The sequence below is a fragment of the Lampetra fluviatilis genome, chromosome 4 (assembly GCF_964198595.1).
Source record: "Lampetra fluviatilis chromosome 4, kcLamFluv1.1, whole genome shotgun sequence".
NCBI lineage: Eukaryota > Metazoa > Chordata > Hyperoartia > Petromyzontiformes > Petromyzontidae > Lampetra > Lampetra fluviatilis.
Window position 1 is genome coordinate 25,513,826 of NC_136278.1, and position 15,141 is coordinate 25,528,966.

Consider the following 15,141-nt stretch of genomic DNA (forward strand, 5'->3'; position numbering starts at 1 on the left):
CGAGTGATATGTGAACTGGTCATGGACACCAACCAGCACTGGCCAGTGTGGTGAAATATGGTCAAGAATGACACGTTCCTAAATGCAGACTGGTCCTCACCATGGGAATAAAATACAGCCTGTTCTCATATAATGCTGTCGTTGCGTTCCCAATACATTCATCGCGTTATATCCAATTCGCGTTATGAATACACGCATTATAGGAGAACGGACTTCACTTTCCACCGCCGGTTCAAGACCACCAGTGAAGATGAGAGCTGTCCAGTATTCATTTGAACGTGAGGACACTTTTCTTTTTTCCCAGCAAGATAACTTTAGAGCCAGTGCACTTGGGCTCCGTAAATCAAGTGCAAAGGAATCACGGACGCGACCTTAAATCCAACGCAATGTTGTCCGTCTCTCACCTCCTTCAGGAGGCCGTCGTACACCAAGTTCTTCTGCGGTGGCAAATTGTAGCCATAATCCTTGGTCAGCAGCACTCGGTACTTGCGCAGAATTGTTTCGTAAGCCTGAGAGAATGCGATCAACATTTGCGTTAACAAGCGTATAATTAAAACACAATTCATCTGAAATGGAAACTGGTAAGCGCCGCCATCATGCACACAAGTGGGTACATTTCTAATTTCCACTTATGAAGATTATTTTACCAGGTAAGGGCCCACTGAGCTATATAGCTCTTTTTCACAAGCAACTTGGCCACAAATGATCGCTCAACGGAGTGGCTTATCAGGTGTAAATTTATATCAGCCCAGATACTCTAAACGCACGTTGATTTTAAATGTGGAGGGAAAAACCGGATGACCCAGAGAAAAATTCCACGCGACAATAGGGAGAGAAACATGCAAACTCCAAATTTCGAGGTGTCAGAGACGGCTTCGAACCCACAACCTCCTGCATACCGTGGCGCCCTAAGGCGCAGTTGACCCAACAAAGGGCTTCAGGACGCCGTACAGAAAATATATGTAAACAAGAAATAAATATAAATCTTTAGTTTATCTAACATATCATAGGAAATCAGTTTTTGGTTTCTCTCTAAATGGGAGAATCTCAGCCGTCAGACACAGTTCTTCAGGCAGAGAGCGTTCCAAATCTGAGGTCCAAGGACTGCAAAGCCCGAGCTCTGAAACTTTGTTGCCGACAGTGTGGCTGACAGAGGAGCGTGGCGTATGATGACCTCAAACTCCTAGGGCTTACCTTCAGTGCCTCTGTGACCTGCTCAGCATATTTCTGGCAGTCGCCGAGGCTGCGGTTGTTCTTTTCAATCTCTTCCACAAGTTTCTGAAAAGGCACGCAAAGAGGAGCAAACCAACGGGACGGTTCGTGTGCGGCACACTTCGCTGGGATGGCTGACCCCACTCAGCAGTACCCATCGCGACGTCCAGTGTTGATTTTGTAGGTGGAATGTTCGTCTACTCGTAGTCATCATCATTATCATCTACTCATGGTCAACAATGTCTACGAGTGAAGGAAGATTGCCACGCACAGAGGCATGACAATTACTGTAAATACTCGCCAAAGACCACAGCAAGATTAACAATGATGAGACAAGGTTAACTCGTCTGAATAAAAACAGCGACTAAGATCATTTAGGAAAGCTGCTAGACACTATAGTGCAGCAAGGGAGTTGACAAAAATGGGTAATTGTATATTTACTATGAAAAAAGATTTACTGAGCTTACCGATCGGCCGAGCTGATAATATTGGGACAGGAGAAGTGCACGCCCCTCACTCCAAGAGACTGGATTGAGATATTCACAGCTTTCGTGAACTAGACTGAGAACGACCCGATAGGATCCATGGACTACGACGCGGATAGATTTCCACGGGCCGTCGTCGATTGACTAAGACTACGACCAAAATGAAAAGGGCCGATTCAGTTAACGCCGCACACGCTCAACACCGACGCTGCACTCTGCTGCATCGAGCAACGGCAAGGACAGAACGGTGACCGTGCCGGGCACCTCCAAGCGGGCGATGGCCATCTTGAGCTCGTGGTCGTCGTCTCCCTTGATGCTCTTGAGCTGCTCGAGCTGAGCCATCACGCCGTCGTACCAGCGGCGCAGGCTCCCATTAGACTGCTCGTAGTTGGATATGGACTGCAGCGTGGACTCCAGCGGCTTGAGGCTGCAAGACAGAGCGAGGCGCACGGCACTCCGTCAATCGTTGACCCTTGACCGGGACACAGCCCGGTGGCTCGAGGAGCTCAGCGGTTGAAATGTCGGCGAGTAAGCGTTCATGGCAGCGATGGGGTTGAATTCAGGTGGCCACCCATGATTAAATCAGGTTACCAATTGAAGTGATTTTGACTGATTCAGTCCAGTATAAAACTTTTTTTTACCAATTCTTGTCCAGTTAAAACAGTAATACATTGAGTTATCTCACATAACCAAATGTAAAGACCTTTCATAATTCATAATAAAGGCCTTTGTCAATCCCCCGCCTGCTGAAGGCCTCCTAAAGCCTTTCCGGTGCTGTGGACTGTTTGACCATACTTCACCACGTTGGTCATTACGGGAGGGTGAAGATGGAGCGCAGAATCGGTGCAAATATCACTCGCCACTGGGTTCAGCCGTGGCCGGGAATCGAACTCAGGTCACAGGGTTCATCGGGCAAATTGCGGACCATTGTTTGCCAACCCTTCCACCCCAAAATTTTTACGTCAAACAAAACTCTGCCTATGCGGTATGAAGCATGGTGTTGGTAACAGAGGCCTTCTAAAACAACCTCAGAGTGCAACAAACTTATTTAATGATACTGCCTTGCCAGTGGTGCACAAATAACAAATAAACACGTTTATCAATAACACTACCATTGCTCAAAACGTCCCCTTATTATACACTCCATATACTTTCCGAGGCAGTGTTATTGACAGTAGTGCAATGATTGCCCAGGCTCTCAGGCATTAGCAAGAAGCAAGAAACACCCAACAGGGCACTTGTCAAGTGTTTAAACGTCAGTGACTCCACCACTAAGCGTCAACAGGCCTAACGTTCTCACTTAAGCTCGGCATTTGTGGGGAATCTTTGCTCTCATGAACCGGTGCACAGATGCTGAGAGGTCCTCCATCAAGGTAAAGGTGCAGCCCTGGAATTGCGTGCTAACGCCACTGTACGCACGTTGAACTTTATTTTCGCACTGTACGTGGTTAACCGTGCTCATCGGCGGATACGGAGGAAGGACGCCACCAGTAGACGGAGCTCGATGGGACCCCTCTCTCGGGAAAGTTTTCCAACCCTTTCACGCTCGCCAGATGTCTTGGAAGCGTGCGTGTCAGAGTACCCACACTTTATCCCACCACACGCAACCTGCCGGTAGGCTGAATCTGGTCTACCCATTTACACCGCTCAGTGGACAGCAGCGGAGAGGAGCAGACAAAACGTGCCCCCATCGTTTCAGCTGCCACACAGGGAGATCAAATCGACCTGGCGACCTCTGCACTGCAATTTCAACGGGCCCTCACCCAATCATCCTATGGACGCATCCTGTAAGAAGAAGGAGTCGAGCAGCCTTGCTTTTTTTTGCGTGTGTTCGATTGTTGTCCTTCCCCCGCACCTCCGATTAGCACAGTTGGCTATGTACGGTGCGAAAGAAGTTCAACGTACGCGCGCACATACACAGCCACGGCCTGTGCCGGCGGCAAAACCGGCAACGGCTTTGCGGGACTCTGCCCCCCGAGCGTAAACACCCACCACTCTGTGCCGTGCGCGCGCACTTGGCGCCAGCGCTTGACCATATCGTCCGCCCTGCCGCCGTAGCGCTCCAGATTGCCGTCACGCTCGCCGTGCGCCGCGTGCATCTTGTCGTTGGAGGAGCGTGCCGCCTCCACCTGCCGCTCCAGCTCCTGGAAGGCCCACTGGTTCTCGGCCGCCTGCCTCTCCAGGTGCTGCGGCGAGGGGCGTCGGGTAATTAGTTCATGACGGAAACACGTGGGTAGGAGAGGCTCCCGGAGACCCTTACGTTTGAAGGGCCGCCCAGTGCCCAAGTATGAAAATGGCGATGAGTGGTTTAAAGTGGAGTGACTATGGAGTGCAGATCTGCGGCCGTCTGGAACGCCTCTTCCTTTCGGTATTAGGAAGCCACTGGAACTATGCACTTTTAAATCTAGTTTGTTGTCCTTCCCCCGCACCTCCGATTAGCACGGTTGGCTACGTACTGTGTCCACACATACACCAAGAGATGGCAATAGAAGCAGATGAACACAGTGGAAGAGATGTCGGTGAGAAAACATCACAGAGGTCAGAGGTCACTTCTGGCCAGGAACAACTGAGGAAAGGAAAGAATATAAGAAAATGGGGGAGGCCTTTTCCCAGCAGGCTAATATCAACATACGAAAACAACAGCAGCTTTACAAACTTTTAAATTGCATGAAAAATTAGGCACTGACGTTTTTCAGGAATCAGAGCTTTGGGCCACCAATGTTAAGAGCCTGAAGTTGAATCTGGGTAGTCACCCATGATTAACAAAGTCTCATTCCCATCACCAATGATTGCACAAAAATCTCTCAAATAAATAAGATGTTTCACTTAATTTGGCAAACTTTTCATGTGCAGGATGTGTGGGAAAGTGCATCACCTTCGAGTATGGATAAAATAGGTCACTTCAAGGGATCTCTGCAGTAGTCATATGATATTTACTTCCACAAATATATCTATAAAATGGGGTAATGCACTGCTTTGCATGAATTTTAAACGGAAACTTCACCTCTTGACATCATGCCAATAGTACAATAGGAATAACATTGGGAAACGTATGAAGGCTTCTACAGAGTTTTCCAGCTTATCTTCTGATGTAATGTTTTAAAGTCGACTGCTGCCACGAAGGCCTCGCCTCTACACACCATGTTGATCATAGGGGATGTTTCACCATACTTTACCATGCTGCTCAGTGTGCAGTGGTGAAGGTGGGGAGGGGCACAGGACCACAATTCAGATATCATTCACCCCTGATGTTAGCCATGGCCAGAGATTGAACTCAGGTCTCCGGGCTCATAATGTGGTGCCCGAATCATTGGTAGCAATCAAGTAGTAAAACAAACAAACAAAAAAATCGGCTTCATTTTAATGCCGTGACATTTAAAAAAAATTATCCAGCGCATAGTTTTGAAAATCAAACTTTACCTAATATTTTACAGTGAAAAGCTAGGCTGGTGTGAAAATGTCAATGGGAGTAATTGTACCTTGATGTGGTTGATTTGAGTCTTGATGCCGTTGGCGTCGCATGTACGCAATTCCTCTTCGCACAGTCTCTTCTCGTAATCCTTCACTTGGGACTCTGCCCGCTCTGTGTTCTTTACGACAAAGTCTATCTTCTGGAACCTGGGTCAATAAAACAAAAACAATTAAAATAAAACGTTCGTGGCAACAAACGGCCAACTCTTTGAAATGCCAACAATAATCTCTGTCAACAACGAAGCGTAGACCTGTAACGATGGGCAGTGTGGTTATTGTTTGGAATGTACCACGTGCCGGAAACGCGAACATAATTAATCGTTGGAACATTTGGTATTCGTGCCATACTGACAGCGCAAGGCTATCATGAAGGCACGGTGTTTCACAGATGATTAGAGTCAGCAGTATTATTACAGCAGGGGGCAATGTCGCTATTTGGTTCTGCCCATTTAAGTACATTTTGATAATATGGACCACCAATGACGCCCACATAAATGGCCTTCTAATTTTCAAACTATTTAAAACTGAAAACTATCAAAACTACTCTTAAAATGTTACCATGTAAGGCCCACTGTGCTCTATAGTTCTTTTTCAGAAGCGACCTGGCCACAAATGATAGCACAGCAAAGTGGCTTATCATGTGCCAATGTATAGCAGCCAATGCTCTAAAACACGTTTCTCAACGTGATCAAACATGCAAACTCCAAATGATCCTTTTGGCGGTACCCCGGGGTACCAAGTAATACAAAATGGCCGAAGCAATTAAATATGTTATTTCTGGGACACTATTTTTTCCCAGGGATGTACTTAACTCTGCGACTGGGGTACCAATCAATCCGAAATCGGTGGTGCTACTCTGCGATGTCGAAACGCAGCGAAGACGACTGTGCTGAAACCCTGAACGCTCGTACGCACCGTGGTGGTGCATCGCGCACAGCTCGTCGAGATGAGTCGATTGCCGCATCGCCGACCATCAACAGACTAAAAATGACTGCATCGTGGACTTTATGCGAGATCCGGGGTACCACCATAAGGTTCAAATATACAACAAGTGTCAGGGTCGGGATTGAACCCACGACCTCCTGCAGACCAGGCAAGATAGCTAACATCTCGCCACCATTGGCGAGATGTCCAATGTGAAGCAGGTGCCGTATAAATTTCGATTTAAAGCTTTCGTGACTGCCGGGATTCATCTTCTTGGTTCTTTCGGTAAAGTCATGTAGAAGGGAAAAAATAAAATAATACAAATAAAACATAATAAAATAATTCTCACGACATTTCGGCCACAACGCAAGCATTTCATTCTTCACCTGAGGACGGCTGCTTGTGTTGTGGCCGAAACGTCGTGAGAATTATTTGATCATGTTTTATTTTTATTATTTGATTATTTCCCTTCTACGTGACTTTACCAGGTGCCGTATATTTATGGTTAATATGGATAAACGTCACGTAAATCACCTCGCGTACTCCACAGACATGTCGCGCGTCGCCCTGGGGGGGTTCCGCGTGTCACACCTGGGGGGGGAGGAGGCGACGGGGGGGGGGGGGGGCGGTGGGGGGGGGGGAGAACCGCCGCTCCAACGGGAACTCACACGTCCGTGGCGACGGCTGCGAGGCCGCACGCCTCGTCCACCTTCCTCTGGTTGACCTGCAGCAGCTCGTTCATGGAGGAGCGCCCCTCCACCTGGTGAGCGGCCGCCATCACCGCCAGGCACTCCTGTTTCATCCGCTGGTAGTCCACCTTCGCCTGCTCGGCCTCACGCCGGAGATCCTGCGGAGTGAGTGGAGAGCAGGGCTCGTTGAGCGAGCCCGGTCGCTGCGAGATGCCCCTGTTCCCCCTCCTTCCCCCTAACCCCCTTCGCGTGGTTCCGTCGCGCCGGATTGGAGCACCGTACATTTTCTGTGCCCCGTTGCTGGAATTTTTCGGCGTGCTGTGCCTGGCTCGCGTTTTGTCGTAACAAAGAAAAAAATCCGAGCCTGGTCGTTGCACCGGCATTTGACAACACCTCACTCAAGCAGCTCTCGAAAAAGTATCTCCAGTGTGTTTGTCAAGGTTTTATATGTCGCATGTCGTTGGGCACGGCTACGTTCCGTTAGAGGCTTCCGGAATGTAGAAGCGTTGGGCATCGTAGCAAATAATAAGCGGTGTAACGCCGAAAAGCTGTACAGCACAATTCCGTAAAAACCTAAAGAGTCATGTTAACCAAGCCTGTCCGTGGATCGGCACCAACAATGCCTCATTCTAGCGGCTGCTGTCAAGAATCACTCGGCTGATGCCAGGTAACTGAATAATTCGATCAATTGACTTTAGGTTAACACTTCTATTCATACTGTTGGACAACACACACACCTGGATTTCACGAATTCTCTGCGCGTTCTCCACGGCCGGGTTGCTGTGGAAGATCTTTCGGATGACGAGCGAGATCCTCTCTCTGCACGTGTCCATGCGTGTCCCCATGGACTGCAGGCTGCCCACCGTCTTCTTGCACATGGCGTTCTGCTCGGATTCTTCAAAAAACAAAACACACAGCGTGCGAGTATTGTATGCACTCAATGGAATGTTCACAGCGTATTTTATTTTTGAAAAAGCCAAAAATGGCTTTGATCAATTTTCAATACATATATAATGTGTAGTAGACCGGCTTAAAGGCTTTCCACATGAATGTATACCATTAGTATTTGTTTGAGTTAGGTAACCTTGAATTGTTTCCGCTGTAGTTAGCAAGGCATGAGTAAAAACGTCAGAAGGTATCAGAATTTTGACTCAATGCTAAGCAACAGATTAACATTCATTTGAAGCACAATGCCAACATGGATATTACCACTTTAGAAAAAGGACCAAATGGCAGGGTAATAGAGAATGCAAGTGGTGAGATGGGAAAGGTAAGAAACGACAAGGTGACATGACGCGGCGGATGGCACGTAAGGTTGCGAGATGATGTCACACGCAACGACGTCTCTGTAATTATGAATCCTTTTGGCGCTCGTTCTCATCTCTAAGTTTTGGGAAGAATTATCTCCGGTAAGTGCTTTATGGGAAGACAAATTGATGAGAAAAAAAGGCATTCATGTTGGGTCAACTTTACAATAGTTACTATAACCGCCCTCCCACCAACCCCAACCCCCTCTTACAGACTGATCGGGGGAGGGGGGGGGAGTGAATGCGTTCACGCGTTCAACCTTGGTTGTGAAGTCATACACAACGTGCGCCTCACTGTGAGTGACTTTCTGGGGCCAGGGTTCCCCACGGCAGTGAGCAGCCCCACCGGGGGTGTAGGCGGGAAGAGGGTGAGGGGGGTTTGCGCCACCACTGACCCAAGCGCAGCCTCTCCTGCAGCTCCCGGTAGCGGCGCTCGCAAGCCTCCACGTCCGCCTGCACGGAGGTCCACTCGGGGACGCCCACGCTGCCCGCCCGCTGCCCCGCGCGCCGGAACTCCTCGTGGTGGCCGCGCAGGCCGGACATGCGCTCCTCCCGCTCCTGGCTCGACATCTTCTTGAACTGATGTCGGACGGACGCAGCGGTGGTTTTTCCGGTTATCGCCGTGGGAGAGGAGAGAGAAAGAGAGAGGGGAAACGTCCGGCCAGCAGCCTGGGCATCTTCCACGCTTTCGTCGGAGCCAGGGTGTGGCTGGAGTTCCGCCATGCGCGGCTGACCCACGCCGTGCCGGCCTTCAAGGAGCAGTGGGCGATGGAGGAGGCCGTGTGCTCGGTGGCAGATGACGGGGAGCCCTGCATGCTGATATGAGCTACCCGTCGGAGGCCGTTGGACTGCGAGAAGGGCTGCGTGCAGATGCAGCACTTGTCAGAGTAAAAAAATATTTTAAAAAAGAGAGAGAGAGGGAGGGAATGCTCTCTCTCTCTCTACTGTGCAGAAGATCTCTCTCTCTCTCTCTCAACATTGCTCGCGACGTCACCTATCTTGTTAATTCCTCCTCTCTCGAGGGCGATGATTTTGACGAGACATGTTGAGATGTTTTCGTTATCCACGGCTACTTTTATTCGCGCTCTCAATCGATCCGTGTGAAAGGCCCGCTATCCGAGCATCAAGGGTCTATCATCGGCACCTTTCCGTTGATGCAAGGAGTCACTGGGAAATAAATACCATTATCTACTTTTATCTGCAGCTAATACATCCAGAAGTGGTCTCTCATAAGCGTGAATTAATCCTATTATGTATACCTTTCCGCAAATTAGAATGGTCACCCAAAGGTGCTGGAAAATGTATTCTATTATCCAATTTAACCTGCAGATAACCACACAAATAAGCGGCAACAGTGGAGTAAGTTGACAGCAGCGGGATCATAGGCGCCACCACAACCAAAGCAGTCAAGGGGCAGGTGAATAATGATGAACAACACCAACAACAACAACAGGAGTAATTTCCATCGGACAATGAAGGCATTATACCATTCACCAATAGTTGCCCCCGCATCGCCACGCTTAAGAGGGCATTCAGAGCAGGATGGCTGCACCCACCGAGTCGAGGTTCCAGGCCTGGATGACGGTGATGTCTTTCCTGACGCGCTGCCAGGCGAGGGCACCCTGTAGGCTGCCCAGTGTCTCCTGCAGCTGCTTGGGGATTTCGGCAAAGAGCAGCTTGATGCTGCCGCGCGCAAGATCACGCGGGAGAAAATTCGCACACACGCGCAGGGACACGAGCGCGTTCGTCGCAGCTCGGCAAAACGCACGTCGACGAGAATGACGGAGCGAAGGTTGATACCGAACAACGGATTGCGTCCCGTGCGAAGCGCAAAAAATAAAGTGGCAGTGCAATTCCTACCGGGACACCGCCTCGTGCTCAGCTGGAACCTTGGCCCTCTCCGCTAATGCGTTAAAGCGCCTCTGCAGTTCCCTATCGGGGACGTTCCTCTGCTCCTCCTTTGGAGGAAGTGGAAAGCGCACACGACGGGAGACAACACAACAAGGCGTTTGAGCGTTGGCGTCAAGAAATCGCGAGGAGGTCGAGAGCCGGCGGTGGAAAATGCGCGGTGCGGTGCGGTGCGGAGTGAGCGCCGTGTCCTCCCCAAGGACCCCTTGCCTTGCAGTCCTCCAGCAGGCTCTCGAGGCGACCCGCGCTGGCCGTGCGGTCACAGGCGTACTTGCGGCCGATCGCCTCCTTCCTGGACCGCAGCGACGTCTCGATCTCTCCAGCCTCCTTCAGAAACTGAGGGGGCGCACAAAGTCCCCGGGTCGGGGGGCGCGTTTACGCGATCGCCTTCGCGTCAGCGGAAGTTCGCCTCCCCAAGGCAACGTTTGCAACGGACTGGATATTGGGAATGAAATTAAAAGGTACCCAATTGTATTAACAATAGTTATACACGAAGAAGTGCAAGCGAAACCCCACCGGAGAATGAGGATTAATGAGAAGCCCTTCTTGTGTTGGCGGTGACTGCGGGGTTCAACGCACGACTCGCTTACGATGGGTTTGACACAAACCTAATCGGAGAGAAACGACGCGTTTTTATTCAGGCATCCAACCAACCTCATCGGCACGGAGCGGTAAAATGATTCCGTTGAGGAATTTCAGATATTCGTAGATCGTCGTCTTCAGAGATGTGAAGCGGGTGTAGATGTCCACATACTGCATTGCGAACACACAGAGTTTTTAGCTCTCTCGACAACTTAAACAACATGAAACAAACCGCGGGTAAATATGACACTGTTATCGCGCAACAGCTCACACGTGTGCCGATTTGAAAGCGGTGGCTCAAAAAACACATCGATATTTTTTCCCAGTGATGGTTGCCGTGAATAGGCTTTTACGTCGTTAAAAATGTGCCAAAAGTGAATGTGCCGGACGATGTAACATCCCACCTGCTTGATGATGTCATTGGTGGGCTTCTCCCTTCGGCCTTGAAGATCTTGGCCGCCTGCCACTCTCCTGAAGCTCATGAGGAGCACCTCATGGTCCTGAGGGAAACAAAAGCCAGAAACCGCCACTGATCCTGCAACCCACGGTATTCACCAATCACATGGTCGGACAGCTGGGCCTTTCCTGAGGCCGAAAATAAATAGCAGTAAATCATATGAGGACCTTCAAAGACATGCTAATTTAATTGCAATGTTAGCTTAGGAAAATGTAAGGTAATTTTTGTAAGCACAGTCAAACACGGAAACCCTAATAAATGAATTGGAGTTTGCAAATTCATGGCAATTAGGCCAATAATCCCCTCAAGAGGTGCTCCCTAGACCCTTCTGGAGGACCTGGAGAAAAATCCACGCAACCACAGGGAGAGAGACGTGCAAACTCCAAATATACAGCAGGCGTCAGGGTCAGGATCAAACCCACAACCTCCTGCATACCAGGTGAGTTAGTTAACATCTCGCCACCACGGCACACCTGTGTCATGCGTGCCAAGTTTACCTTGAGAGTGGCCGCAAACAGCTCCGATAGCTCCTTGCACTTATTCAACTTCAATTCATTCTCTTCGATCTTCGGCAGGAGTTTCTGAAACGTGGCAGCGTCACTGTCTTTAGGAAACGTGCACAAAAGTACTGCCATTTTGTCAGCGCGCTACTTCATTGCAGTGCTGTGTGCATCGTAGGAGGGTTACGTGACCATCCTCTAACGTGCTGGTTGCTTACAGCGGTTTAGAAACTGGTTCCGATGTTAGCCATGGCCGGGAATCGAACTCGGGTCGCCGGGTTCGTAGCACAGTGAAGGCAGTGGAGTGCAGACTTTGGATTACATTCAGAAACTTTGCACCTTACACATTCCAAATGACATTAAAATCATGCAGCGGAGGAAATGTTCAAGACACCTTGAGCTGTTCAATGGTGTCGTTGATGACCTGACAGTTGTCAGGCTTCATGTGCTGGATCTTCTCCTGCCAGATGGAGTTCTCGTCCAGCCAACGGTTCAGCTCCTCGTGGCTACCACGGAACGCCTGCAGGATGCCGCGCATCTGCTCCAGGCTCTGCCTCCTGGGGACGGGAGTGGAAGGGCCAGGCGTGTGCAGGGCCACCACCGGCGCAGCGTCCACAGGTCATGTTTATTCATTGAAAACTCATTCCTTTAGAACAGATTTTTTTTGTCTTCAGTTTGTTGTCCTTCCCCCGCACCTCCGATTAGCACGGTTGGCTACGCACGGTGCGGAAGAAGTTCAACATACAGACAGACAAACGTGTGACGTGAGTTGCGAGAGCAAGCGGAGATGATAAAGGGGTGAAAGGCCAAGGTGCAGCCCTGCAATTGCTGACTCACGCCACTGCTGGTGGAAGGGCATTCACAAGAACGAGCTACAGAGTGCCGCTATCATGAAACCCGAGGTGGAGCTTACTGCCGATCTGACCGGGTGCCATCGCACACCACTGGCTCGGGCTCAATCGTCCCAGCCAGCCAAAGCTTGTAAGCCCCAAGGAGTTGCAGCTGAACACTTTCATTACGAGCCACATTCACGTCAAACCGTACGAGCGAGCTCAGGATTTCCCTTAGCACTCACAACGGGCACGACCGGTGAACGCCGGCTACAGAACACGTACGCAGGGGCCCACCACCTGCACAGGCCTTCTCAGATACGCGCCACACCAGACCAAGGCCGACACGTTGCGGGCCCGACGGCTGTGCCTACGGCACCGCGCCGTGCGTGCGTGTGCGTGCTGTACCTGCTGTCGATCTGGGCGCGCATGGCAGCCCAGCGGCGCTGGAAGTCGTCGGCGCGCTCCCGCACCGCGTCCGGGTTGGGGTCTCGCTGGCCGCACGCGTGCATGAGCTCGTCGTTGGCGGCGCGCGCCTCCCGCACGTGCCCCTCCAGCCGCGTGAAGCCCTCCTTCTCCTGGTGCATCCTGTGCTCCATGTCCTGCGATCCACGTGGACGGACGGGTGAGCGACGTGATGCAATCGCCGCTCGGCGAGCAAACGTCACCCGCAGTTGTGTCGGGTAGGTGGAGTTGCGGAGGAGCATAGGCCTTGGAGCGTGGTACAGTACAACGTCGGCCTTTGCTGCACTGCTCTCTGCTGACAAAGTAGCACCACTGGCAACGGCATGTGAATGTCAATAACCACGCTGTGTGGTTATGGGTCGTAATTTTGCGTGAAAATAAATGCCAGCTCTTCTGTACGGTTGTTGTGGGTAAAAGCACAGGTGCTGCTGGTCAACCCCGCTTTTGTGTTGCTTTCCCACTGGCGCAGCCAACCCGTGCCAGCGCGGGTCCCTCACAGTCCGTGTGGTTTTCTATTGGCTCCTTGCCAATCCAAATCAGAACTAAACTGTGAAATGCTGGCCTCACAAAACATCTCATAATTTTGTTTTCTTTGCAAATCAACGCGAGCCCGATTCAAAGCGCCGGGGGGGTGGGGACAGAAATTCCTGCGAACAGCAATTCCGAGCTTGACGCGACAGGGCCCAGTGAAGGGGGGATAACTGGGCTCACTGCCGCAGCCAGTTGGGGAACACGAGCAGGGTTAAGAAAGTTTATATGGGGAGTGGAAAAGGATAGGGGGAAAGATAACTAATATACTGGGGGGGGGGAGGGGGGGGAAGAGCAGGGGTGCAAAATATTTTTTCTTATCGAAACGTAATTTATACAGCGCCTTGAATCTGGCTCGGGCCAAGCAGGGCCAGGGGTGCGGGGTTAATCGTCTCGTTCGTCGCGTGCGACTTTCAGCGGCGCGGTCCGGTAATCTGCGGTGGAAAACAAACCGAGCCGTGCCGGGGTTGGGTTGGCCCGGCACAGCCTCGGCGTGGCACGAGAGGACATTCTCCCGAGACGGCGTGCACCGCAGGAGGGCCCTCCCCAACCCCTTACCTTGAGGCGGTCCAGCGCCTTGAGGATGGAGGGCACGTCCCCGGGCGCGACGCTCTCCTCCGCCAGCTTGTGCTCCTGCTCGGCGAGGCGCGGCTCCAGGCTCTCCGCGTCCTGCAGGGCCACGTGCAGGGCCTGCACCCTGCCACGGACACGAGGTGGGGAGGGGGGGGTGGCACTTCGAGTGAACGGCGCTTCCAAGTTTCCATCAGGCGAGCGCTGACACCCCCCCCTACTTGCCCCCCCTCTTGCCCCCCCCCCCTCCCCCATTTTCTGCAAAGTGAGCGGTGGCTCTCGTTGCCAACCAGGCCAGTGGTGACTGTGTATTTGGCTCTCAGGAGGGTGTCGGGATTGGTTTTGAGGTAATAATCCCCGGGGGCGTATTCGTTCGTCCAAACCCAGCCAGAGATCACTCTCACAGGGGAGAGTGATCTCTGGCTGGGTTTCTGGTGTTGTCCCCTCGTATGTGTGTATGGGTGTTCTCCGGGTATGCTGCTCATAATCGAAGTTGGCCAAACACCAGAATGTAGACACTTCCTAAACAAACAACAGTCTTGAGAGTCGGTGTGGATTTCATGAAAAAAAAAACTACTTGCATTACTTTCAGAATTTATTCCAGTTTTACTTATAAATGACCACTAGACTCTCTGATGCATTACCCTCCCCACACAACTCCAATTATAAACACTCAGAGGATGCCGAGCTGCACAGTTTGAAGTCCCTAAGCTTTTTATCTTGAGGCAGGCCCTGAACCAGGAGGTCGTGGGTTCGATCCCGACCATGACGTCTCTATATTTGGAGTTTGCATGTCTCTCTCCCAGTGGTCACGTGAATTTTTACTTCGGGTCCTCCGGCTTTTTTCTCCCCACATTTTGAATCAACGCGCATTTACAGCATTTGGCCTCTATACATTTCCACGCGATAAGCCACTTCGTTGAGCTATCAGTTGTGACAGCCGGGTCGCTTCTGAAAAAAAGATCTTTACAGCTCAGCGGGGCCTTAATTGGTAAAACATTAAAAAAAAAGTTTTTTTATTTTCGAGTGAAGAGACTCACTCTGAAGTGGCGTGAGACGAGAGGTTCAGGATCTGGTGGAGTCTCTGGGAGGCAGCGCCCAGCTCTGGGGCCAGGGAAGCGGGGCCCCCGAGACCTGGAGAGCGCACGTCCTCCAGCGATGCTCGCAAACCCTCCACGTCCTGGTGGACCCTCTGCGGGTCGCAAAACGCAGC

The 15,141-nt window shown here is 51.2% G+C and overlaps 1 protein-coding gene across 1 annotated transcript in view; it reads right to left on the reverse strand.

The window, feature by feature from the left end:
• Positions 1-15,141, reverse strand: part of LOC144931403 (uncharacterized) — a 73,823-nt gene that overhangs the window by 2,519 nt on the left and 56,163 nt on the right. Inside the window, exons 40-57 of the mRNA XM_078855209.1 lie at positions 14,969-15,120; positions 13,917-14,055; positions 12,774-12,967; positions 11,930-12,092; positions 11,533-11,616; positions 10,983-11,078; positions 10,651-10,749; positions 10,207-10,332; positions 9,949-10,046; positions 9,645-9,771; positions 8,484-8,667; positions 7,519-7,676; positions 6,761-6,939; positions 5,177-5,315; positions 3,690-3,883; positions 1,962-2,124; positions 1,195-1,278; positions 405-509 (exon numbers count right to left, since the gene is read on the reverse strand). Coding sequence (XP_078711335.1) covers positions 405-509; positions 1,195-1,278; positions 1,962-2,124; positions 3,690-3,883; positions 5,177-5,315; positions 6,761-6,939; positions 7,519-7,676; positions 8,484-8,667; positions 9,645-9,771; positions 9,949-10,046; positions 10,207-10,332; positions 10,651-10,749; positions 10,983-11,078; positions 11,533-11,616; positions 11,930-12,092; positions 12,774-12,967; positions 13,917-14,055; positions 14,969-15,120 — 2,484 coding nt within the window. The remainder of the gene's footprint in view (positions 1-404; positions 510-1,194; positions 1,279-1,961; positions 2,125-3,689; positions 3,884-5,176; positions 5,316-6,760; positions 6,940-7,518; positions 7,677-8,483; positions 8,668-9,644; positions 9,772-9,948; positions 10,047-10,206; positions 10,333-10,650; positions 10,750-10,982; positions 11,079-11,532; positions 11,617-11,929; positions 12,093-12,773; positions 12,968-13,916; positions 14,056-14,968; positions 15,121-15,141) is intronic.